This window comes from Oncorhynchus mykiss, chromosome 1 (genome assembly GCF_013265735.2).
Source record: "Oncorhynchus mykiss isolate Arlee chromosome 1, USDA_OmykA_1.1, whole genome shotgun sequence".
NCBI classification, from domain to species: domain Eukaryota; kingdom Metazoa; phylum Chordata; class Actinopteri; order Salmoniformes; family Salmonidae; genus Oncorhynchus; species Oncorhynchus mykiss.
In genome coordinates this window covers 76122323-76149074 of record NC_048565.1, presented here as the reverse complement: position 1 = coordinate 76149074, position 26752 = coordinate 76122323, and the positions used below count along the sequence as shown (strand labels likewise).

General features: G+C 41.5%; 1 protein-coding gene across 1 annotated transcript in view; it reads right to left on the bottom strand.

The window, feature by feature from the left end:
• The window catches only part of LOC110532683 (glutamate receptor ionotropic, delta-1), a 344048-nt gene that overhangs the window by 28904 nt on the left and 288392 nt on the right, over positions 1 to 26752 (bottom strand). The window contains exons 5-9 of the mRNA XM_036985516.1: positions 26354 to 26407; positions 17067 to 17240; positions 14512 to 14673; positions 13536 to 13655; positions 1586 to 1687 (exon numbers count right to left, since the gene is read on the bottom strand). Coding sequence (XP_036841411.1) covers positions 1586 to 1687; positions 13536 to 13655; positions 14512 to 14673; positions 17067 to 17240; positions 26354 to 26407 — 612 coding nt within the window. The remainder of the gene's footprint in view (positions 1 to 1585; positions 1688 to 13535; positions 13656 to 14511; positions 14674 to 17066; positions 17241 to 26353; positions 26408 to 26752) is intronic.

The window sequence follows — 26752 nt, the reverse complement described above, 5'->3', positions numbered from 1 at the left end:
CAGAATGTTACTGGACCAGCAGCTAAGGAAGAGCTGTATGGTTGGAGTTTATGTCTTACTGATGTCCTAGATCAGGGCCGGCTCTAGCCACTAAGTGACATAAATGACTGCTTAGGGCCCTCGTGGCTGCTAGTTTTTAAGAACTCAGTCGGGTTTCAATTTACTGTTGAGGGTTAGATTAGTAGAATACACAATTTCGAAATTTGGTTGTACATCAGCAGTTTTTCTCTAGTTATGTCAGTCACTGGCCCTACCTGTTTGCCAGGTAGCCAGTGGAGAGAATGGATAACACACACCACATGAACACCAGTCACAGCACAGAGTTAAACCAACCAATAATACCTCATACAATAAGAATGTTAGAGCAACTCAGAGGCAACTTCATAGACACAACTGACCAGAAAGAACCCAGTTATCAACCATACGGGATTTGCAATCATCGGTATTACCTCCCAATGTAGGAGTGAGTGGGGCATGACTGTATAAACCAAATTTCAGTAGTCCCACAAAAAATCAGTACAGTTCAAAAAATTATGAAAAATTATAAACTCACACGCAACCTCCCTTACAGTAAGTACTGCTGTGCAAAAGATCCACAGCAGCACAAGAAAAAAAGGAGCACAGCACAATGAGAGAAAAACATTTTTCAGTGTAAAGGACTGAAGAGAGAAATAGAGAGAGCGAGAGAGGGCTTAGCTGTTGAAGGCTCGTCCAGTGTTGAAGCTTCATTCGTACCTTCCTCCGCCTGACACACACTTTGGTTAGTTTAGTTTGTCTCATAAAAACTCCACATCAATGTTGCTAACGATCCATGCAATCAATGGAAAGAGCGGTCCCAACAGATTCTAAACACACGGTAGAGCTGTACACGGAGACCTGACTTAAAACGTTCAGAAACTAAGGGCAGCGAAAATAAACAAGACTTCTGCAAACAGTTGCGCACACCGTCAAAACTGCCGCGCCAACCGAGAGCTATTACACAGAGAGGGAAGAGCGATATTTATTTCCTCCTTCCTGACAGCTCGTGTGTTCCTAAAGTAGTGCAGGATGTGCAGAAGTGCAGGATTTCGCCACAAACTTGTAGTAATGATGGTTGAATTCCAAACGCAGGGCACGTGCCCAGGGGCCCTGACCTCCGGAGGTCCCCCATTGATTTTGTTAGTCACTCTCACTCAGATATCAAATTACCATGGCATAAATCATTGCAAAATTAGTAGAATAACTGCAGGAAATTAGCTATAAAAGTGCAAATAAGTCAAGATGACAATTTTTGGCCACTAAAATGTTGCTTTGGGCCCTCAAAGGGCTAGGGCCGGCCTTTTCGTAAGATCTACAGAGCCAGATGGAGAAGAAGACCTCACATTATGTCCTAATCCCACTACACAAGAAATGACATAGTGACCAGGCGGAGTATAGCATCAAGGTCGACAGTTGGTATTGAGTTGGTAGTGAGATGGCATTGAGTTGGCAGTGAGTTGGTAGTGAGATGGCATTGAGTTGGCAGTGAGTTGGTAGTGAGATGGCATTGAGTTGGCAGTGAGTTGGTAGGGAGATGGCAGTGAGTTGGTAGGGAGAAGGCACTTACCAGTAATGTTACCACTTTGACCGTCACTCCTTGCATGCCGTTTTCTATCCGACTCTCCTTTAGACTACCGTTTAGCCCACGAGTTGAGTCCCAAGTTGCCAACTGAGAGAGAGAGGGAAAGTGAGGCGAGAAGGGAGAGGGAGTGTCAGGAATATAATTAAACAATCTATTATCTTCAGTGAAAACACAAATTGGTGTGTGATGACAAATCTAATCACCGTAGTTGGCACACATGACTCACTCACTTTTAAGAAGCACAGGGAACTGGCCACACAAATAGATGAGCTGGTCACCAAGGCAACAAGAGCTGCCTCTAGCATATTAACAGGGTCCTCTATCTAAATGCTACATCAGTCGCACAGCTTGCAACCATACTGAGGGAGTACGGACTGAGCAACTTATCATGGCAATAGATGCTGATTGCTAGAGTTGGTGGTGATGATGGGAATGGAGATAATGATGTAGCCATTGACGGTGGTGCCAACGACAATGCACTGCAAGGGTTACAAATAAAACAGAAACATTATTATGTTCATCTGAGAAAAAAATACAACATCTACTGTGTGAAAAGTTATTTCTCAAATATTTGACGGAAACAAATCCTTGTCCTTCAATGTGCTTCAGCTAGTGCAACTCAATGTATGATGCAACTAATACAACGACGTGAATGTCAGTTTGACAGAATGACAGCCAATGAAAGCAGATAACACACATCCCATTGGTTTTAATCACCTCACCGAATCCCAATCCCCTCACGGATATCAACCCTCGCTCTATTCTGGCTACCTTTGCACCTCACTGGGGAAGTAGAAGTTGTCTTTACTGTTAAGTTCTTAATCACAGTTGCTAGCTGGACAAAGAACTGACAGCTCTTTGGTAGCAGCCCAGGGACCAAGCTGACAGGACAAGAGAGCTGGCCTCAGGCCAGACACCAGGACTGTATCTGCACAGAGCATAGCTCAGTCTTCCATATGTAGCATGCCCTCTCACATGGCCGTCCTGCTGCCTACAGCCTATTACAATAATGGTGGGCTGAATGTTTCAAAACTAATATAAAACACTTTTCTTATTAGCTTGTTTCAAATCATGTTTATAAAAAATGTTATTTGGTTTGTTGGGTTTGTTCCAATCACATACTTTCTTCCACTTTCTATCAGACCAGGAAATTTAAATTAATTTATTAACTCATTACAGTAAAACTTAATTTCACACAGTTAATCCCTTTTAGCACTATTCCCAGTAGTCGACTATTCACACAAACCCATTCATACAAAAGGTCAGTTAAGACCTTGGGAGTCTTTGTTCTGTGCCAATATAAGAGATCCTTCCCTGCTTTAATATGACACACAATCGTATACTGTGGTGTTGTCTATTGTCTGGATGGTGTAAAATCCTGTGCAACAGAGTGGACCTCCCAGTGCAGGAGACCTTACAACTTCCATTCACAACAAAGGACTTCAGTAACCCTGGAGAGGAGAACAAGAAAGAGGAATGGGAGATCAAAACTCTTTGCCATGGGTTATTTTAAGACTTGGGGATTTCATCACAAGCCCAACTCTAAACTTTGAACGCTGATAGCGTTATGAAATATTGAGTGCTCCCTCGCTCATTCCCTGTTTCTTTTTCTCTCAAATTGAACATGATTTGTTGGGTTTGAAAGAGCGAGAAAAAAAGAGGAAGGAAAAAACATCTATTTGCGTAGTTTGAAAAGACAGGTTTTTCATGCTGTGTATACAGTGCATTCGGAAAGTATTCGGACCCCTTGACTTTTTCCACATTTTCTTAGGTTACAGACTTGTTCTAAATCATTTTTTAAAATCATCAATCTATACACAATACCCCCATAATGACAAAGCAAAAACGGGTTTTTAGAAATGTTTGCTAATTTATTAAAAATAAGAAACTGAAATATCACATTTACATAAGCATTCATAACCTTTACTCAGTACTTTGTTGAAGCACCTTTGGCAGCGATTACAGCCTACAGTCTTCTTGGGTATGATGCTACAAGCTTGGCACACCTGTATATGGGAAGTTTCTCCCATTCTTCTCTGCAGATCATCCCAAGCTCTGTCAGGTTGGATGGGGAGAGTCCCTGCACAGCTATTTTCAGGTCTCTCCAGAGATGTTCAATCGGGTTCAAGTCCGGGCTCTGGCTGGGCCACTCAAGGACATGCAGAGACTTGTCTTGGCTGTGTGTTTAGGGTCGTTGTCCTGTTGGAAGTTGAACCTTCGTCCCAGTCTGAGGTCCTGAGTGCTCTGGAGCAGGTTTTCATCAAGGACCTCTCTGTACTTTGCTCTGTTCATCTTTGCCTCGATCCTGACTAGTCTCCCAGTCTCTTCCTCTGAAAAACATCCCCACAGCATGATGCTGCCACCAACATGCTTCACCATAGGGATGATGCCAGGTTTCCTACAGACATGACACTTGGCATTCAGGCCAAAGAGTTCAATCTTGGTTTCATCAGACCAGAGAATCTGGTTTGTTATTGTCTGGGAGTCTTTAGGTGCCTTTTGGCAAACTCCAAGCAGGCTGTCATGTGCCTTTTACTGAGGAGTGGCTTCTGTGGAGTGCTGCAGAGATGGTTGTCCTTCTGGAAGATTCTCCTATCCCCAATCGGGTTCTCCGTCACCACCCTGACCAACCCCCATCTCCCCCTATTGCTCAGGAAGAGTCTTGGTGGTTGCAAACTTCTTCCATCTAAGAATTATGGAGGCTACTGTGTTCTTGGGGACCTTCAATGCTGCCAACATTTTTGGTACTCTTCCCTGTGCCTCGACACAAACCTGTCTCAGACAAAACTTATATAGAGAGGTGTGTGCCTTTCCAAATCAAGTTCCAATCAATTTATGTTACCACAGGTGGACTAATCAACTTATAGAAACATCTCAAGGATGATCAATGGTAACAGGATGCACCTGAGCTGGATTTCGAGTCTCATAGCAAAAGGTCTGAATACTTATGTAAATAAGGTATCTGTTTTTTATTTGTAATAAATTTGCAAAAATTCTTAAAACCTGTTTTTACTTTGTCATTATGGGATATTGTGTGAAGATTGCTGAGATTAGTTTTTTTAATAATGTTGTAACGTAACAAAATGTGGAAAAAGTCCATTGGTCTGAATACTTCCCGAAGGCACTGTATACTGTATCAGTGGTTGTGGAAAGCATGGTAAGAATGTTTCAATGAAAGTATACTTTGGGTAAACACATTTGTTTATATATGCCTACTGTGCAGTGTACAAAGCAGGATCAATGCCAATAATGTGGATTCTGTGAGAAGCCTTTGTCTATCATTTACCGCCAATGTAAGCCTAAACAGAAACATCTAGCGATCAATGTCAATACATTCAGGACAGAACATACTCTGTGAGTGTACAAACACTACTGTATGTCCAAATAGAAAATACAGACAACAGGATAGTGATGATCTGATGTTCCTTTATCCCTCAAAACTCCGTTCTCATGGTCCAGCCTCTGCTTCTTCTTGAAGACCTTCAGATTATGTTGCAAAACAGGGGACTCTCTTACTCATACTTAATCACTGTACAAAGAAAGTCTGATTGGTTCTCTGACTTCCAAAGACAGTGTAATGATCTTTCTGTGTTTCTATGGGGAATTCATTTGGTGTGTGGGTGGGATATTAGACATTTTAGTCATTATCCAGAGAGACATATAGGAGCAATTAGGGTTAAGTGCCTTGCTCGGGGGCACATCAACAGATTTTCCACCTAGTTGGCTCAGGGATGGTTTTCCTTCCTGTTTGGCCCTGTCCGGGGGTGTCCTTGGATGGGGCCACAGTGTCTCCTGACCCCTCCTGTCTCAGCCTCCAGTATTTATGCTGCAGTAGTTTATGTGTCGGGGGGCTAGGGTCAGTTTGTTATATCTGGAGTACTTCTCCTGTCCTATTCTGTGTCCTGTGTGAATCTAAGTGTGCGTTCTCTAATTCTCTCATTCTCTCTCCACCCGGCACAGCCAGAAGAGGACTGGCCATCCCACATATGCTCTCTCTAATTCTCTCTTTCTTTCTCTCTCACGGAGGACCTGAGCCCTAGGACCATGCCCCAGGAATACCTGACATGATGACTCCTTGCTGTCCCCAGTCCACCTGACCGTGCTGCTGCTCCAGTTTCAACTGTTCTGCCTTATTATTATTCGACCATGCTGGTCATTTATGAACATTTGAACATCTTGGCCATGTTCTGTTATAATCTCCACCCGGCACAGCCAGAAGAGGACTGGCCACCCCACATAGCCTGGTTCCTCTCTAGGTTTCTTCCTAGGTTTTGGCCTTTCTAGGGAGTTTTTCCTAGCCACCGTGCTTCTACACCTGCATTGCTTGCTGTTTGGGGTTTTAGGCTGGGTTTCTGTACAGCACTTTGAGATATCAGCTGATGTACGAAGGGCTATATAAATAAATTTGATTTGATTTGATTGGCCTAACTCTCATAATCGCTAAGCTACATGCCAGATAGCAACATTCGGTTGTCTTCTAAACTCTAACTTTAAGCATCAGCTGTCAGAGCAGCTTACCGATCACTGTACCTGTACACAGCCAATCACACCCAACTACCTCATCCTCATATTGTTATTTATCTTCTTGTTCTTTTGCACCCCAGTATCTCTACTTGCACATCATCATCTGCACATATATCACTCCATTGTTAATGCTAAATTGTAATTATTTTGCCTCTATGGCTTATTTATTGCCTTACATCCCTACTCTCCTACATTTGCACACACTGTACATAGATTTTTTCTATTGTGTTATTGACTGTACGTTTGTTTATTTGTAACTCTGTGTTGTTGTTTTGTTGCACTGCTTTGCTTGGCCAGGTCGCAGTTGAAAATGAGAACTTGTTCTCAACTGGCCTCCCTGGTTAAATAAAAGTGAAATAATTGTAAAAAATAAAATTAAAAAGTATGATGATGAAGATTAGCTTGTCTTTGCACCTGGTCAATGTCTATTACAATCTAGTCTAACACGTCCGTATTCATTTGGTCCTTGTGTGTGTGCTTGTGTGTGTGTGCTTGTGTGTGTGTGCGTGTGTGTGTGCGTGTGTGTGTGTGTGTGTGTGTGTGTGTGTGTGTGTGTGTGTGTGTGTGTGTGTGTGTGTGTGCACGCTAAATGTCACTGCTTTCTCCCTGCTTCACATGAGGCTATTTTCCCCATGAGTGGGCAGGTCCTCTGGGTACCACAGAGAACTCTCTCCAGGCCCTTTACTAAACACTTCTACTACACAAAGCTCCGCATACAAAGGTCATACAAAATAACACAGCCATGTCCTTTGTGACATGCAGATAACACATGAAGGAGATAAGAACGCTACAAGATGTACTGTATTGTCTAAAACGATTTTCAATAGATTTGTTTATTTGTAACACTTTACAATACATTTAGAGTGCACTTGCATGCCCGCATGTGTCTTAGTGCAGAGATCAACACAAAATGACTAACTTTGTGTCACGCTCTGACCTTAGTTCCTTTTTTATGTCTCTATTTTGGTTTGGTCGGGGCGTGAGTTGGGGTGGGCATTCTATGTTGTTTTTCTATGTTTTCTTTTTTATGTGTTTGGCCTGGTATGGTTCCCAATCAGAGGCAGCTGTCTATCGTTGTCTCTGATTGAGAACCATACTTAGGTAGCCTTTTCCCACCTGGTGTTTGTGGGTAGTTGTTTCCTGTTTTGTGTTTTCACCTTTCAGGACTGTTTCGATTTTCATTTCTTACATTCACTTTGTTATTTTGTATTTTCGTGTTCTGTGAATATAAATAATCATGGACACTTACCACGCTGCGTTTTGGTCCGATCCTTCCTACTCCTCATCCAATGAAGACGAAGATCTTACAGAACTACCCACCATCAACGGACCAAGCAGCGTGGTAAGGAGGAGCAGAGGATGATGGACTCATGGACATGGGAGGAGATATTGGACGGTAAGGGACCCTCGAGTCAGGCCTGGGGAATATCGCCGCCCGAAAGCTGAACTGGAGGCGGAGAGGCGGCGATATGAGGTAAGGCGGCGCAGCAGGTACGAGAGGCAGCCCCCCCCCCCCCCAAAAAAAATGGGGGGGCACATGGGGAGATTGGCGGAGTCAGGCGATAGACCTGAGCCAACTCCCCGTGCTTACCGGAAGCAGCATAGTACTGGTCAGGCACCGTGTTATGCGGTGAAGCGCACGGTGTAACCAGTGCACGCTCATAGCCCGGAGTGCTATAGGCTAGCCCCCCGCAAGTGCCATGCGAGAGTAGGCATCCAGCCAGGGCGGATCGTGCCAGCCCAGCGTGTTTGGTCTCCGGGGGGGCCGTTTCGGCCCAGGGTATCCTGTCTCTGATTGAGAACCATACTTTAGTACCCTTTTCCCACCTGGTGTTTGTAGGTAGTTGTTTCCTGTTTTGTGTTTTCACCTTTCAGGACTGTTTTGATTTTCATTTCTTACATTCACTTTGTTATTTTGTATTTTCGTGTTCTGTGAATATAAATAATCATGGACACTTACCACGCTGCGTTTTGGTCCGATCCATCCTACTCCTCATCCGATGAAGACGAAGACCGTTACACTTTGACCTAGCATGATTTTTCTCCATATAGGATTGTATTTCAAGAAAAGCTCTGACGAAGGCCTTGAGGCCGATACGTAAAACTTAATGAAGAGCAGTGATACTAGCAAGAGTAGTGTGCGGGTTTCTTATTTTTTCTCATCTTATTCAACTGTTACCATGCACCTGCAACGAAGGTTACTCAGATGTGCCATTGCCTTTTGAATTGAGAAAGGTAGAGAAACACAAATGAATAAATTACTAATGATTTTGTAATGTTCTCCTTCTTGGAAAGGAAATGGTGCTGTGACGACTATAGTCTATGACAGCTATTGACACTGATATGGTAACTGCAGGCTTATCTAGTTTATAACTATCCATAACAGAACTCCACAACACTGAACTATGCAAAGGATGTCAAAACACCTTACACTCAAAATTACATAATGATCTTCAGCATCAGTTCCACGTTGGCAAGGGAATATACTGTTCATTTTCACAGTCCCCTCCAAAAGGCCTCATTAAAACAGTTTGCCTTGTTTGAGCTATTTCCACCATCCGCACCAAAAGCCTGATGTTTACATATCGACATCCCCATCACACCACCAAGATCCTAATTTGCCACAAAATTCTTACTCCCTCGTAGTCTGCCATGCAGTGTGTGTGTGTGCGTAGAGAGGTCTTTCTGAATATTTTTAGTCCCATGGTTACCTTTGTGTCCCTTAACTGGGATAAAACGATGGGGCGGGGTCTGAAGCTTTACCCCACTCCCCCTGGAATATATGATAAACAATCTTAGCGTATAAAATTACATTTTAAAGAGCTCCAAAGCAGAGACAGGCAGATGTGGTGTCTGTCTGTCATTCTAGCCTCCCACGAGCTTCCACTATTCTATCTCTGCGTTAGATGGTAATAGAGAATAAGAGAGGGAAGGAATGCGAGAGAGAGAAAGAGAGGGTGGTAAAAGAGAGATTACCTGTCGACTTCCCTGCGAAGATTACATCGCTCAGAGAAGAGCCAATGAGGGTCATGGCATATGGCTAGGATGGAAGTCCTATGTTACCTAAGGGACTTCTTTCTCTTACACTCACTCTCTCTTTTCATCTGTTTCTCTTCCTGTCTATTTCTATCTGTGTACGATATGTATTCAGGAGGAATAACAGACAAATGAATAGCTTTTTAAATGAGAAACATGAGTAGGAACTCATTAACTAAATCTGCTGACTGAACCAAGAAACTAAGTGTACATATAGCAACTAGGAAATAGTATTTCACTCTTCATTTGGTTCAGACCCCAATAGTTACTTCAACTGAGAGGCATCAGGTCATTGAAACAATGGACTGAATGCAGATACATGATGATGTAGGAGAGGTAACCGAGAGGACCAGAAAAGTAACATGATAATGTCCTTAGATCCTACTCAATATTATTTTCCAAAGTGAGACTGTCGTTTGTGATGTCCGACATGAGAAAGCTGAATCAGTCCCACACTCATCACCAGGGGCCTCTTTACCAATATTGTGTAGAAACTATTTTAAAATACTACTTGTGAATGGAATTTAGAATTTCGTATCAAACATTCCTGTGAGCGTCACACCCACACCAGCAAGAGATAACCATTGTTAAATACCAATTGTTCTCAGCCTTGATGCTCTGTGCGCAACCTTGGCTATTTGCATTTCGAAACACCCCTAATGAATAATTTATGCTATAAATCCTCCCTTTAAACCATGTGGGGAATATACAATGCCTTACGATGAAATACAAAGTCGCAAACAAAAAAAGTACCACTTGGCCACATTGCCACCACGTTCAACAGCGCCATTTGCAATCTTTTGCGCATCACATAACCTATCACCTGCACATTAAGAGTGGCCTGTTCTGTTGAACTCGTTTTGGGATGGTGCTCTTATGGTGATGTTTGTGTCGTCTATTGCTCCGTTCATATTTGGATGGCAAAGAAACTCCTCTGGACTTCAACCTGTTGTGCGATGGTGTGTGGTAATTTACAGTTCCTTTTTCCGATGATTGCATCCAAAACATTGGCTAATCGAGGGCTGTGAGATGCCGACCGGCAAACCCCCGCTAAAAAGTGCCCGTTGCCAAAAACCTGAGGGTGGAGATCACTTGGATGTGCACCGGAATGGCATGTGCTTGCCTTTTTAAAGTAGGTCTTAAACCCTCGCAAAAATCCAATTAGATTGGTTTTGGGAAGCAATATCTGATGAGCCAATCTATACTTTCTGCAAAAAAAGTCTCACCTGTCTCTAAAAACCCTCTCTCTGTGAAATGCAGAGTGTGCCAAATCTTCCAACAGAGCAAGATCAGCCTCTCGTTCGATATCCCATTATCTCAGTCTTTTATGGTGGTGTTTCACTTTCACATGTGCATCTAATTTAACAAATACTGTACTTTATATGGATTATTATTGTAAGAAATACACTGATGTGGTCAAATGATATGACTGTCAAGGTATGTTGTATGAATTCACAATGGAAATACAATGAATTTAAAATATTTTTACATTTTTACTCTTTACATTTTCAATATATACAGTGCATTTGAAAAGTATTCAGACTTTTTCCACATTTTGTTATGTTACAGCCTTATTCTAAAATTGATTAAATCGTTTTTTTTCCCCTCATAAATCTACACACAATACCACATAATAACAAAAGCAAAAACAGTTTTTTAGACATTTTTACAAATGTACTAAAAATACAAAACTGAAATATCACATTTACATAAGTATTCAGACCCTTCACTCAGTACTTTATTGAAGCACTTTGGCAGCGATTACAGCGTCAAGTCCTCCTGGGTATGACGCTACAAGCTTGGCACACCTGTATTTGGAGAGTATCTCCCATTCTTCTCTGCAGATCCTCTCAAGCTCTGTCAGGTTGGATGGGTGTCGCTGCACAGCTATTTTCAGGTCTCTCCAGAGATGTATGATCGGGTTCAAGTCTGTGTGTCTTTCTATATTATGTCCAATCAATTGGATTTACCACAGGTGGACCCCAATCAAGTTGTAGAAACATCTCAAGGATGATCAATGGAAACAGGATACACATACGCCAAATTTAGAGTCTCATAGCAAAGGGACTGAATACTTACGTAAATAATAATATAAATATTTTTTTAATACATTTGCAAACATTTCTAAAAACTTGTTTTCGCTTTGTCATTATGGGGTATTGTATTTGATCCATTTTAGAATGAGAGAGTAACGAAACAACATTTGGAAAAAGTCAAGGGGTCTGAATAATTTCCGTATGCACTGTATTTACCCCATCCTACGCTTGACAAGCCATTCCCCTATTCCACCACTTTGCACTGTGAGTGCGTATGGTCATGGCTGTGCATGCATTTATGCACACTCTCATGCAAACGTTCATATTCATAAATCTCACACTTTGCATGGAAATTATTCTACGCATGTTTTACGTACAAATGATTGCCTACGCATGATTGACAAATGAGGCCCCAGGAACATATGAACAGGCCATTAAAGGGGAAAGAGGAGAGCTACTTGTGTTTGTGTCTTTTGTCCCCAGTAAATGGTCATGCTGCTAGAGGAAGGCAGACAGGTATACTGATAATGAACAACAACACTGAATGCATCTGGCATACCATTAGCTGACCCTCCCGTGCCCTGCCTCTAATGATTTCAAGAAACCAGTGTTCCAGTGTTTGTGTGTTCTCTGCATGCTGTCTCTTATGTGTCTGCACCTGTTTTTCAGCACAGGTAGTGTCCTCATCTGACCATGTGTGTAGTATGCATGTAACAATAATAATAATAATAATTGATTACATTTGCAAAGCGCATTTCATTCTACAGAATAATCTCAAAAGTGCATTAAATAGAAATATACGTATACATTTTTTACCTATACTGTGTGTGTGTGTGTGTGTGTGTGTGTGTGTGTGTGTGTGTGTGTGTGTGTGTGTGTGAGCGTGAGTGTGTGTGATTTCCGCATTTGCTAATGGCCATATTATGATGAATTGGCTTCATAACTCCAGTTAGGTAGTCTAGTGATTAAATCTTCATTACAGCGCCCAGTCTCTCCCTGCTCCACATAGATTGCCAGTAAACTAATTTCCTCTTTATTCTGCAGTAATTTTATGACTGAACCAACAGCAAACAACTCTCACAGTACACACAAACAAAGCATACAATTTTCTGGTTAGGGTTAGTTCGTTTTCGCACACCGTCCCATCGTTTTATCCCAGTTAAGAGACACAAAGGTAACCATGGGATTGACAAATATATTCAGAAAGAGCTCGCTACACACACAACACACACACACACACACACCTTGACGTTTGGTCTCCAAATGAATGTTGTCTAATTTCCTCTTGTGGCTCTTCCAATTGAGATACTGACCCACTAATGAGTATCAGAAGTAAATCTGTGATAGCTATTGAAACACTGCACTACACTGTATCTGCAGAACATAGTATGTATCTCTTTAAGCTGGTATCGTTGTCTTGGTCTCAGCTCCACTCTATTGCCTGATGGAGATATCCAGTAGAGGGCACTCTTCCTCTTGACACTTGACAACTACATTCATACCCCTTGCCTTCTTCCACATTTTGCTGTTACAGGCTGGATTCAAAATTCTATTGAAAATGAAATCCATAAATATCTCATTTACATAAGTACTCACAACCCTGAGTCAATACTTTGTAGAAGCACCTTTGGTAGTGATTACAGCTGTGAGTCTTTCTGGGTAAGTCTCACCTGGATGTTTCCCATTATTATTTTCTAAATTATTCAAGCTCTGTCAAATTGGTTGTTGATCATTGCTTGACAGTCATTTTCAGGTCTTTCCATAGTTTTTATACCAGATTTAAGTCAAAACTGTAACTTGGCCACTCAGGAACATTCACTGTCTTCTTGGAATCTGTGTTTGAAATTCACTGCTCGACTGAGGAACCTTACAGGTAATTGTATGTGTGGGGTACATAGAAGAGGTAGTCATTCAAAAATTATGTTAAACACTATTATTGCACACAGAGTGAGTCCATGCAACTTATTATGTGACCTGTTAAGCAATTTTTACTCCTGAACTTATTTAGGCTTGCCATAACAAAGGGGTTGAATACTTATTGACTCAAGACACTTCAACTTTTCATTTGTAATTCATTTGTAAAACATTTGAAAAACATAATTCCACTTTGCCATTATGGTGTATTGTGTCTATGCCAGTGACCAACAATCTTAATTGAATACATTTTTAATTCCGGCTATAAAACACAACAAAATGTGTAAGAAGTCAAGCGGTGTGGAAACTTTCTGAAGGCACTGATTGCGTATTTTCTTTCATGACACGAAACAAAACGTATCAATATGACAAACAAACTGCGAGTGAAACGGGATGTCCATTTGCGTTGTTCAATATTGACTCACCCGTTTGACATCTTTACCAAACGTCTCACTGTAGCTGGTCCCCAGGATCTCAAACTGGACGTGGGAGTTGGAACCTCCTGCACGGAAGTCCATCATTCCTGTGAGCCCGGTGATCCGTCTCTATGGCAACAACATAATAACAAGGATATTTTAAGTGGTCTCTAATCAAACAGTCAAAAATCAAATGTACTGTATTTTACTGTATCGCCACTTGGTATCGCAACTGCTCGGCCTCCGACCGCAAGGCACTACAGAGGTAGTACGAACGGCCCAGTACATCACTGGGGTCAAGCTTCTTGCCATCCAGGACCTCTATACCAGGCGGTGTCAGAGGAAGTCCCTAAAAATTCCGAAAGACTCCAGCCACCCTAGTCATAGACTGTTCTCTCTGCTACCGCACAGCAAGTGGAACCGGAGCGCCAAGTCTAGTTCCAAAAGGCTTCTTAACAGTTTTCACAGTACCTGTTCTATTAGGCGCATGTGACAAATAACATTTGATTTGATTTGATGGTGCTTGCAATGCCAGGGTGGTGGGTTCAATTCCCATGGGGGACCAGTACAAACAAATGAATGCCCCCACTACTGTAAGTCGCTCTGGATAAGAGCTCCTGCTAAATGACTAAATTGGAAGTGAGTGGTTGAGTGAAATTGTGATTAGTCATCATGACTTCAAAAGAGAACCATTATTATTACAATAAGTGGTTGACTTTTTTTTACATTTTCATGAAAACACTTTTGTTCATTTATAAATTATTCATTTTAGGAAGTTTTAAATCACAGCCTCTAAATTGATGTAACCAAGTATATTTTGTTCCAGTATTTTGTTAATTTGGATAAACTCAAAAGACGGAATCATTCTGCTTGTATATCTGTTTTCAAAGAGCTTAGATTCATGTGAGAAGAATGCAACATGAGAACGAAAGGAATCCATTTCTATGTCATATGACTTAGTCTGCAATGTCGTGTGGTGCCCTACCTTCTGGATGGTGTCCAGCATAGACCAGCCTCCATTCCAAGGCTTGGTGGACTTCCTCATGCAGTTCAGACTGGCCATGCTATGCCACTTCCTGTCCTCCAGCTTACTGTAGAAGGCATTGGCCAACATCAGCACACTGTCATACAGGTACAAGCTGGAGACCTGGTGAGAAACAACACATCAAAATATATTCTATGACAGGTGTTGAGCAGAATCAGCAGTGACACGCAACTATTATCCTAGTTTGAGACTTTGCAGGGAAAAACTCCCAAAACGAGATACTCAAAAGTACTTGTTGAACCGTGTGAAGGTTGACAAGACCAGCATAAAAGCGGCTCCTCTCTGCCACTGCCCCTGTGAGGTTTTGGGGAAATTAAGTTCTCAGTAGGGAATATACACTTTTCCCAGCATGGCCACAGAATGAAAGGGAGAGACAGACCCATGGTGCTATTCACCTGGGGAGCAGAACACACCCGGTCTGACACTGCAACGACAGCTTTTATGTTACAGACAAGAGATATGAAAGACCACCACGTTTTTTTATGATAGAAAAATACATGTCTGTTGAAATGCCACAGAGCATTTGTGGTCCAGCTTTTCTAACTTGTCTGTAGGACATTTTGATTGTGATTTATTGAAGGAACACTGGACAAAGACGAGCCCAAACACATTCCCTGGAATTTTCAGTTGGTATACAAATAGGCGCAATGGATGCCTGAGTCCACAGCATGCTTTCGATATGAGGGACACCAACAATGGCATGTATGAATGGCAGGGTACAACAGTAACAACATGAGAGATATTTGCTGAATGCCACCATTCCTCAGGCACCCCAGTCACAGACTGTTCTCTCTACTACTGCATGGCAAGCGGTACCGGAGCGCCAAGTCTAGGACCAAAAGGCTTTTCAACAGCTTTTACCCCCAATCCACAAGACTCCTGAACAGGTTTTCAAATGGCTACCCGGACTATTTGCATTGTGTCCCCCGCCCCCCAATCCCTCTTTTAGGCTACTGCTACTCTCTGTTTATCATATATGCATAGTCACTTTAACTAGACATTCATGTACATACTACCTCAATTAGCCCACCCAACCGGTGACCCCACACATTGGCTACCCGGACTATCTGCATTGGGTCCTGCCACCTACCATCTGTCGACCACTCTTTTACGCTACTGCTACTCTCTGTTTATCATATATGCATAGTCACTTTAAACATACATACATGTACATACCGGTGCCTGTATATAGCCTGGTTGCTGTTATAGCCTTGCTACTGTATATAGCCTGGTTGCTGTTATAGCCTTGCTACTGTATATAGCCTGGCTACTGTAGTAGCCTGGCTACTGTTATAGCCTGGCTACTGTATATAGCCTGGCTACTGTATATAGCCTTGCTACTGTTATAGCCTTGCTACTGTTATAGCCTTGCTACTGTATATAGCCTTGCTACTGTATATAGCCTCCCTGTCTTTTTTACTTTTGTTTATCTATTGTTCACCTAATATATTTTTTTTTACTTAGAATTTGCACTGTTGGTTAGAGCTTGTAAGTAAGTATTTCACTGTTGGTTAGAGCCTGTAAGTAAGCATTTCATTGGTCCATTGTATTCGGCGCACGTGACTAATAATCTTTGATTTGATTTGAACTCTGCTCCTCTATCATTGCTCAACCTGTCATCAGTTCAGTAAATGTAGTACTCTCGTCCTCATTACAGAGGATTTAATGGGACATTCAATCCAAATGATCATATTGGGTATAGAACAAACACACCTTCTGAGTTCAAATGAATGTGACAGTGGAAAATAGAGTTCACAAAATGGTCACAATTGTAAAAAGTTACAATATAGATAATTCAATTGAATTTGCAATCTATATTTGTCCCCTGTGGCTCTGAAACGAAGGCTGCTCAAGCATAAACACACTTACCATACCTAAAGGATTTGTTATCATTGAAGCTTTATGATGGTTTAATGCACCACTTGATGAATCCTAAGAAAGCAAGTCTGGTGTACTTTACATGATAATGATTTGACACCTGTGCATTTCTTCTCTGACAAATTATTTGGTCTTCAGTTCTCCTAATTAGGAAATGCAACTGAGAACCATGTTGTTTTTTTGTTGGGGCGGGGGGGGGGGGGGGGGGGGGGGGGCATCTGTCCTAAACAGTGTTCTACACTAGCTATGGAGCCTGCATAGTAAGTCACGGTCACTGCACACTAGATGGAATACAGAGAACATTTCTAAGACATTTCTAATGTTGGAAATCTGTGTGGCTGTGCAGCCCTGTGTAATCTGGTGATGGTGACAGACTGAGGGTTTTAACATTGAAGGAAATGACACCGTGTTAGAATGATGACAGCGTTCAATGTTGTGATGGCGCTGACGGGCAACTCGCTCTGGTCGCCCTTCACTATTGTTTTGGTCATGGTCATGTTTCGTCAGTACGTGGGGTGATGTTGGGTGAATGACAAAGTACTCTGTGGACTACACTGATGGTGTGGATATATGGTGTGGCTGACGGTGATTAATAAAGTAATCCCAGTCACACTGACCTCCAGGGACTGCAGGTAGCCCTCCTGGGGGTCACAGAGCAGGGAGGAGATGCGATGGTTGTTCCTCATGCACCGGATGTTGGTGTCTCTCCACAGAGGGAAGATCTGACGTATGACGGTCATCCGGCCCAACGAACTGTGGACCAACTCCATGATTTCTGTGTCACTCACCTCCTGCGGCAAAGAAGAGAGGATGGGGTGGGAGGGTTCATGGTAAAAACCATGAAAAGAAATCGAATAATTTACTAAAACGTTCACACTCTGTAGAAAGTGGTCTAAAACGGTCTATTCACACATTCATTATAGGACTAGGTACATGGTAACCATAGTGCAGGTATTGATTAAAAAGTGAATCTTGTTACCAGTTCGTGTAACAGTTGAGTATTAGTAGGATTAATCAATAGATCAATCAATAAATGCAAGCAATAAACACTCTTTCCAAAGTCAGGTTTTCAATTAGTTTTCAGCTGAATATGGATTGGGATCATCACTGTCTGATATCTCTCCGTTCCTCTGATCCAGGTATTCCCAAACGCACAATGCGTTCAGGGGGGTGCCAAATAAAAATGTGATTCACATTTTCAGACAGTCCATTTATTTTTTCCAACAGGGCTATACATTTTGGTAGCCTCGTTTCACTGCCAAAAAAATACAAAATAATATAGTGTTCAGCTAAATAACAACACAATGTCAATTACAGGTAGCCTAGTCAAATAATTAACATCCAACCACATTAATCTTTACTCTCTCGCGGGAATTCCACTAACGGTCCGCATGTAGCCAAACGTAGCTGCTGCTCAATTCCGTTTGCTTGAAAATTGGTTTAAAAAAAGTAATGCCCATGTCCATAGAGACACATTCCAGCTCTACTGGTAGTACTGCTACTACCAGCAGTACTACACCTGCACCTGTCGACGACACAAGTTGTTCTGCTTCCACAAGCACATCCAATGCTAGCATCAGTAATTCTACATTTGTTGTTAGCCCAGCTAGCATGGACACTGACAGCTGTGAATCTGATGCAGCCGAAGAGCTACTGGCCCCTTACCTGGGAAAGCACCGAACAACAGACAGGGACATTGGACCATCAAAGAGTCGCAAATATGATGAGAACTACATTGATTTGGGGTTCCCTTATATTGGGAGTAGTGCCTTTCCTCATCCACAGTGTGTTATATGTGCAAAAATACTATCTCACAACTAGATGAAACCTTCACTCTTGAAAAATAAGCCACAGGGGTTTTTGGAGTAAGAATTAAGACGACTTCCGAGTAGCAAGACATGTATAAAAGCAACAGATACCATTAAGAGGGGCTAGAAGCGTCTTATGTGGTGAGCTACTGAGTGGCTAGGACAGGCAAGCCCCATACTATTGTGGGGGTCAATTAAGGAAGACATCCTCTTCTGCAAACCACTGGAAACCAGGACAACAGGAGAGGATATTTTTTATGTACTGGACAGCTTTGTGACATCAAATGGACTTTGGTGGTCAAGATGTGTTGGTAGCTATACTGTTGGAGCAGGGAGACAGTGGAGTGGTGACGTGCATGCAAGCAGTTGCTCCTAACGCCACTTGGGTACACTGCAACATCCACCGAGAGGCTCTTGCTGCCAAAGGAATACCTGACAGCTTGAAAGACATTTTGGACACTACAGTGAAAATGGTTAACTTCGTTAAAGCAAGGCCCCTGAACTCTTGTGTATTTTCTGCACTATGCAATGATATGGGCTGCGACCATGTAAGGCTTTTACAACATACAGAAGTGCGCTAGTTATCAAGGGGCAAAGTATTGACACGTTTTTTTAAATTGAGAGACAAGCTTAAAGTTTTCTTTACTGACCATAATTTGAACTTGTCTGACAGTTTGCATGATGATGAGTTTCTCACACGACTGGCCTGCCTGGGTGATGTTTTTTCTTGTCTGAATGATCTGAATCTAGGATTACAGGGACTCTCCACAACTATATTCAATGAGCGGGACAAAATTGAGGCTATGATCAAGAAAAGTTTAAGCTTTTCTCTGTCTGCATTAACAAGGTCAACACACAGTTCTTTCCATCATTGTATGATTTTTTTGTGTGCAAATGAACTAAAGCTTACGAACAATGTCAAATGTGATATAGCGAAGCACCTGAGTGAGTTGGGTGAACAATTACGCATGTACTTTCCCGAAAACAGATGACACAAACAACTGGATTTGTTATCCCTTTCATGCCCTGCCTCCAGTCCACTTACCGATATCTGAACAAGAGAGCCTCATTGAAATTGCAACAAGCGGTTCTGTGAAAATGGAATTTAATCAAAAGCCACTGCCAGATTTTCCTACCCTGGAAAAATTGCGCTGTTAATAAACTGATGCTCTTTGCAAACATGTATCTATGTGAGAGTGGATTCTCAGCCCTCACTAGCATGAAAACTAAATACAGGCATAGGCTGTGTGTGGAAATTATTTAAGACTGAGAGTCTCTCCAATACAACCCAACATTGCAGAGTTATGTGCATCCTTTCAAGCACACCCTTCTCATTAACCTGTGGTGAGATATTCACAATTTTCAAATAACAAATAAAGTTTTATATCGAAGATGACTAAATAAAGAGCAAAATTATTGATTATTATTATATTATTATTTGTGCCGTCGTCCTATAAGAGCTCTTTATCATTTCCCACGAGCCGGGTTGTGACAAACTCACACTCATTCTTATGTTTAATAAATATATATTGTGTGTGTGGCAGGCTTACAATGATGGCAAAAAACAACATTTGAGAGTGCATTGACCCTGGTGCTAGAGGGGGTACACAGCTGGAGGTTGAACGTTTTAAGAGGTATGGGACTATAAAAAGTTTGGGAACCACTGCTTTGATCAATTGACAAATAAACAACAACACTCCTTACATTTCTTAGAATCATAGAGCATACACCAAACAGCTGTGGGTATGAAGGAAACTCATAAGTCATGTATGCAGACAGGGGTGATACAGTTATGGGTGAGAGGAATGAGTACAGGGCCAGACAGGGGATGACCTATGAAGGGTCAGATCAATAGTAATGAGAGCCAGAGCAGGACAGCAGTCAATGATGTGCCAATCAACCAGCATTGGGGTCAAACACCACAGTAATGAGGCAACTGACAGTTCAAACGTATTTGTGCTTCTCCGTCTCTCTCTCTCTCTCTCGATCTGACCAAGTCAAATTTTTCTCTTTCAGACATTCCATCTCCAAGCCTCTGTTTCCCGTTAGCTGTCTCTCTGTCTCGCTTTCTCCCTTTTTTTATTTTTAACTTTGTGTCGATTTATCTCGCTCTCCTTGGCCTTTTGTTCTCTCTATCTCACCATCCAAGCTCATTCATTCCTTCGAGAAATGCATAACTGTTATGCAACAAGCATACAACCTCATCAATAATTTACTGGGTGTGTACTTTACTGCTTTTAGAAAGATGTACATGTATTTTTATACAGCACAAACACACTATGAGTCATACAAACAGAATTTTGTAGGTGTTAAGTGTTTAAGTTTCCTCTTGACAGCCAGTCAACTGTAAACAATGGCTATTCATGAGGTGCTGTGTTGCATTAATCGGGTGGAATATGCCGCAGGATCCATGGCGGTATGACTTCACGTTCAGGGCCGTCCTTCCTGTCCTGACCTGTCAGAACGTTCCACCACCACCACAGGTTACGTCTGTGACATCACTTGACACTGCAGTGACCTTGATAAAGCCATTTTACTAACAAGACAACAATGACCATAGATTAGTGGTTTTAAATAAAAGCATGGATCATTAAAGGGGCACTCAGTGTTGTCAATTTTTGGGCTTATAAATGAATGATATGTACCCATTAATTATTGAAGAATATAAATTATAAATGCCTCATGAGCTTAGTCCAAGTGTTGTACCCCATTAGAACCAAAATATTGATTGTTTACATTTACTTTGTTTACAAATATTAGAGTAAAACAAGCATATATTAAATATGCCTCATGAGCTTAGATCAACTGTTGTAAAACTGCTTGTTTTACTCTAAGGTTTGTAAATAGAGTAAATGTAAACACACACTATCTAGCCTCTCAACATGGTTACAACTCTAATTTTTATATCGCGGATGGTCAGTCCTTGCATCAATAGCTCCGAGCGGTTACATTTTTCCAGCCCCATCCCTCCGCTTTTTACCCAAACAAGTGCGGGGAAGCGCTTTATTATTGTTTCCACTGCTGATCGCCGCTTTATGCTTCAAATGGCAAGGTCTTAGTATTTTAACGGGGTGGGAGGAAGTTTGGGTATGCAAGGAAAGAACATTGGTGGCTTACCCTTTGAGTTTGTTGATTCGTATGGCACCCCTCTAACACAATGTGACTAACATCCACTATTGTGTTACTCTGTAATACAATTTCAGTACAGGTCAAAACCGTCATTATCGAGCTAATACATATCAGAATGGATGAATGTGAGAGAGATCAGCTGTTTATGCATTCAGTGTGGACATACACTTTGAGGGGAAAACAATAGCAAAATTCAGATGACCTAGTTGAGGTAAATTGACCTAGTCAAGACAGGAAACCCAAAATTCAACAGAGGGTAGTTTCAATGACACACATCATCTAAATACATTAATCAAATCAAGCCTGGCTGACAGCTAAATTATCCTCAATACGCCGGCTCAATCATGTTATTAATCTTTCAAGATATATAAATAAAGAAATCCTGGTAATCACCATGGAGATTTAATTAGGAGTTAAGGTGCTTTTTGTTCTTCAACTTTAGACATGTATGCTGAGCAGCTCAGAGACTAAGGGAAGGGATCTCTGGGATGTACTCTTACCTAGCCAGGATGATCTCTCTCTCTCTCTCTCTCTCTCTCTCTCTCTTTTATATATATATATTGTGCAGCTCAAAGCAGTGGATAATTACAGTATGTGATGGAGCATACATTACTATGGTTAACTAAAGTGCTTGTCTATTTCCGACTCAATGATTTATTACAGTTTTTTGTCAAACTATGTTAATGTAAAATACACATACCTAATAAAAAAAAAATACTGTCTTTGGATAGTAGAATGTGTTTTATTTCCCTCTACTATGCCCACTGCTGTTTCACAGATAGTGTCAACATTATCCGTTTCCATCCCAACATTTGTCGGGCAGTTACCACGGACAATCAGTCATATCATCCCTGTCCTCCTTGACTCTGGCTGTCACGCCGCGTGACTCTAATCCATCACACACAGACTCAGGTGTCACCTCCTCTCTTTTTTGTGAAAAAGCAAAACAAATCCTGTTTGACTGCGTCATCCATCCATCCAGACAGAACCACCAGAGAGTGTCAACCACCCTCCCCTGTGCCAACATCACACCCTGGTTTGGCTGATGATTTAGAGAGAAGGATGCCTTGTCACTTCCTCCCACAAACATCAATCAATGATTTGTAACTGATCCTATCTTGTGGTGAAGAAAGTGGAAGATTTACCAAATTTGGTATCAACAATTGCTGAAGAATAACATGACAAACCATCTATTTTACTCTGCACCATTCTTTTTATAATTCTCAAAACTTTTCAGTACATGTTCTTCTTTCTCTTTCTCTCTCTCTCCCTCTCTCCTCTCCATCCATTCTCTACTTCAGCTCTCCTATCAGTGCCTTTCTCACCAGTTAAAGACCCAGTGCAGTCCAAATTCTGTTTTCCCTGTGTTTTATATCAAATTGTACAACAGCTGATGAAACTAACACTGCAAAGGTATAAGTGTTATTTCCTGATAGTTGCTGGTTGAAAATACAATCTACACAGGACCTTCTAATCGGCAGGTTTGCATGGGTTTCGGCTTTCCATGGTGACATCGACATGTGGTTAAATTGATTAGACCAATAACAAAGAGTTCCAAAACTCTCTGCCAATAACAGCTTGTTTTCAGTTTTCCCCTTCCCACTCAGAATACTCCCAGACAGTGCTAGCTAAATTCTTGCTTGAAAAATATTATTTTGCTAAAAAGCCCATTTTAATTTAAATCCAATTGGGAAAGGGGGATACCTAGTCAGCTGAACAACTTAATGCATTCAACTGAAATGTGTCTTCTGCATTTAACCCAACCCCTCTGAACAGAGCAGTGCGGGGGCTGCCTTAACTGACATCAATGTCACTGGCGCCCAGGGAACAGTGGGTGAACTGCCTTGCTCAGTGGCAGAATGACAGGTATTTACCTTGTCAGCTTGGGGATTCGATCCAGCAATCTTTCAGTTTCTGGCCCAATGCTCCTACCCGCCAGGCTACCTGCCGCGCCTTACAGTAAGGTACTTAATTGTTACCCAGAAACTATTTGATGTTGATATAAAAATGGCTGCATTGGCCTTTAACTCTTCATATGAACTCATTCTGAACTGACTTTCGTTAGCAGTGACAATAGATTATCATAGCTGGTTGTGGTGGCTGATGAGACCTCGCTGCAGTCTCCATGTCCTAGTTAGCGCCGAGGCCCAGGGGGCAGAGAACTGACAGAGACAACCCCTCCTCTCCTGATGCCAGCCTGTCTGGCTTAAATGCATCACAGGGACCAGTGGAACACAGAAGCGTAGAACACAGGGCCTGGAGATTGCCTGGCTAAAATGGTTGCCCCCGCCCAGTCACAACACATAGTAATCATACTGGGGCATGGGGAATATATTTTAATCAGGATTAGGGGAAAGATGAACAGCGCAAAGTACAGAGAGATCCTTGATGAAAACCTGCTCCAGAGTGCTCAGACCTCCGACTGGGGCGAAAGTTCACCTTCCAACAGGACAACGACCCTAAACACACAGCCAAGACAACGCGAAGTCGCTTCGGGACAAGTCTCTAAGTTTTTAACATTTGTAATACATATGCAAACATTTGTAAAAAACAGTTTTTGCTTTGTCATTATGGGGTATAGTGTGTAGATTGATGAGGGGGAAAAAGATTTAATCCAATTGATAATAAGGCTGTAACGTAACAAAATGTGGAAAAGGTGAAGGGGTCTGAATACTTTCAGAATGCACTGTATATAGTGATTGAGAGTGAACTATATTTAGGCTTATTAAGTGAATACTATCGGAATGCACTGTATATAGTGATTGAGAGTGAACTATAAGTAGGCTTATTAAGTGAATACTTTCGGAATGCACTGTATATAGTGATTGAGAGTGAACTATAAGTAGGCTTATTAAGTGAATACTTTCAGAATGCACTGTATATAGTGATTGAGAGTGAACTATAAGTAGGCTTAGTAAGTGGACCATTTCCGCTCCCACTCTTCTAATTAGAAGGTCAATCAAATCATATGGTATTTTTTGGTAAATAGCCAATCACTGTATTTTTGACAGGTTTTACGTCAGTATTACAGTATTCAGTATTACACCACCTCCTTTTTTCTCTTCCAAGTTGAACATGTTGTGTACTCCATGTTAAAATACATTGCCAGCATCGAACAAGGCTGATTGAAAAATAGTTTGCCTTTGTCGTTCCCTCCTCAAGGTGATCACAGCGTCATCATATACACTACCGTTAAAAAATGTGGGGTCACTTAGATATTTCCTTGTTTTTGAAAGAAAAGCACATTTTTTGTCCATTTAAAATAGCATAACATTGATCAGTGTAGGCATTGTTAATGTTGTAAATGGCTGGTGTAACTGGAAATGGCTGATTTTTAACGGAATATCTACAGTTGAAGTGGGAAGTTAACATACACTTAGATTGGAGTCATTAAAACTAGTTTTTTCAAAAGGTGGCCAGTTTTATTGCTTCTTTAATCAGAACAACAGTTTTCAGCTGTGCTAACATAATTTCAAAATGGTTTTCTGATGATCAATTAGCCTTTTAGAGTGATAATCTTGGATTAGCTAACACAACGTACCATTGGAACAGTGATGGTTGCTGATAATGGGCCTCTGTACGCCTATGTAGATATTCCATAACAAATCTGCCCTTTCCAGCTACAATAGTCATTTACAACATTAACACTGTCTACACTGTATTTCTGAGTGACCCCAAACTTTTGAACGGTAGTGTACGCTTGACTTTCATCGAGAAAGAAAGAGGGGGTGTCATTTCAAAGTACTCAGGTACAGCCCGTCCTATTCATTAATACAGTGAGGAGTGATAACTCAACAATATGCCACATCGTGTCAATCATTAAGGAAGTGATGGAGAAATTAACATGCAATTAGCTCATACATTCTGCTGTCTGATGCTATTAAATCTCATGTCTTGGTGGTGACACTATCATAATTGTCTTAAAGCAAAAAGGAATGTGTTTGCCTGCCACAAAATAAATAACAGATTAACTTTTAATTTTTTACCACTTCATCTCACAGGAGTTACAGCAGCCTAAACAGGAAGATACTATGAGGTACATTAATAAATCAAATTCACAAGATGAACGTAAGATCAATACATGCATCATGATTAGGATGTTGGAGCCGAGTTGCGAGATAAGGACTTGTCATTCATATAATGATGAAGATCAGCCCATTTGTGCACCTTGTCAATGTTTATAACAAAGGAGGCTGCTGAGAGGAGGATGGCTCATAATAATGGCCGGAATGGAGCGAATGGAATGGTGTCAAACACCTAGAAACCATGTGTTTGATGTATCTGATGATATTCTACTCATTCTGCTCCAGCCATTACAGCGAGCCCCTCCTCTCCAATTAAGGTGCTACTAACCTCATGTTTTACTTTATTCTAACGCATTCATGCACGCGTCTGCACGCAAGAACACATGTGTGTGTGTGTGTGCATGTGTGTGCTCATGTGTATGTGTGGGTGAGTTCACTGTGGTTTCGTGGTTAGGTCAATTTTACAGTGTACTCTGGAAGTACAAACATACTAATAAAAAGACATCCAGGTATGGTAGGAACATGTTTTTTCCCATTAGCATTGGGACATCAGATGGATTATGGTCCTTATCTGCAAATCAGCCTGAATCAATGTACCCAGCTGCTCTCAGGCAGGATAGAGAGCACAGTGTTGAGTAGTCACAAAGTGCTTGGCATTTAGTGATGTTCAAGTTCATTTGGAAGACCATTTAGGCCAATCTCATATCAACAAATAACATGTAAAAACCGACTTTGGCTTCCAAAGTGCTGTGAATACGCAATAAACAAGAATGATTGTGTCAATATTGTATAAACGTCCTCAGAAAGACAGAAGAGAAGTGGCATGTGGTGAGAGCTTTAATACTGTTGATGAGTCTAAATATGGAAGAGAATAGAGTGAGAGCATTATTGATTTTCATCCATATGAAATGTATAAATATGCTGTATGGGTTTTGGTCTCACCTCGTTGGCATAAACCCAGTGGCTGTCCTTTGATGCCAGGTTGGTTTCCACAGCCTGTATACAGAGAGAAGAGGGGGGGGGGGGGGGTACATTAATATTTTCTGTGTTTCACAAAATATTATTTCAACAACATAAGAGTAGTGAGTCCGAACTCAAGTGCATATGCTCAAATGGTTCACCATGGTTACTCATTCCCCATTACTTAGGCTCTTCACAACATTCTGTATGTGCACTCATAATGTGAGTGCTCCGTCGTAATGGCTCTATCACATATCACATGACTATTCACGCATGACATCTGTCATGGTTACCATCTCTACGCTTGTCCTCTTCTGTAAATTGCTGTCATTAGCTTCCAAATGATCCCCTTTGCTATACTGCAACTAAGATTGATAGCCC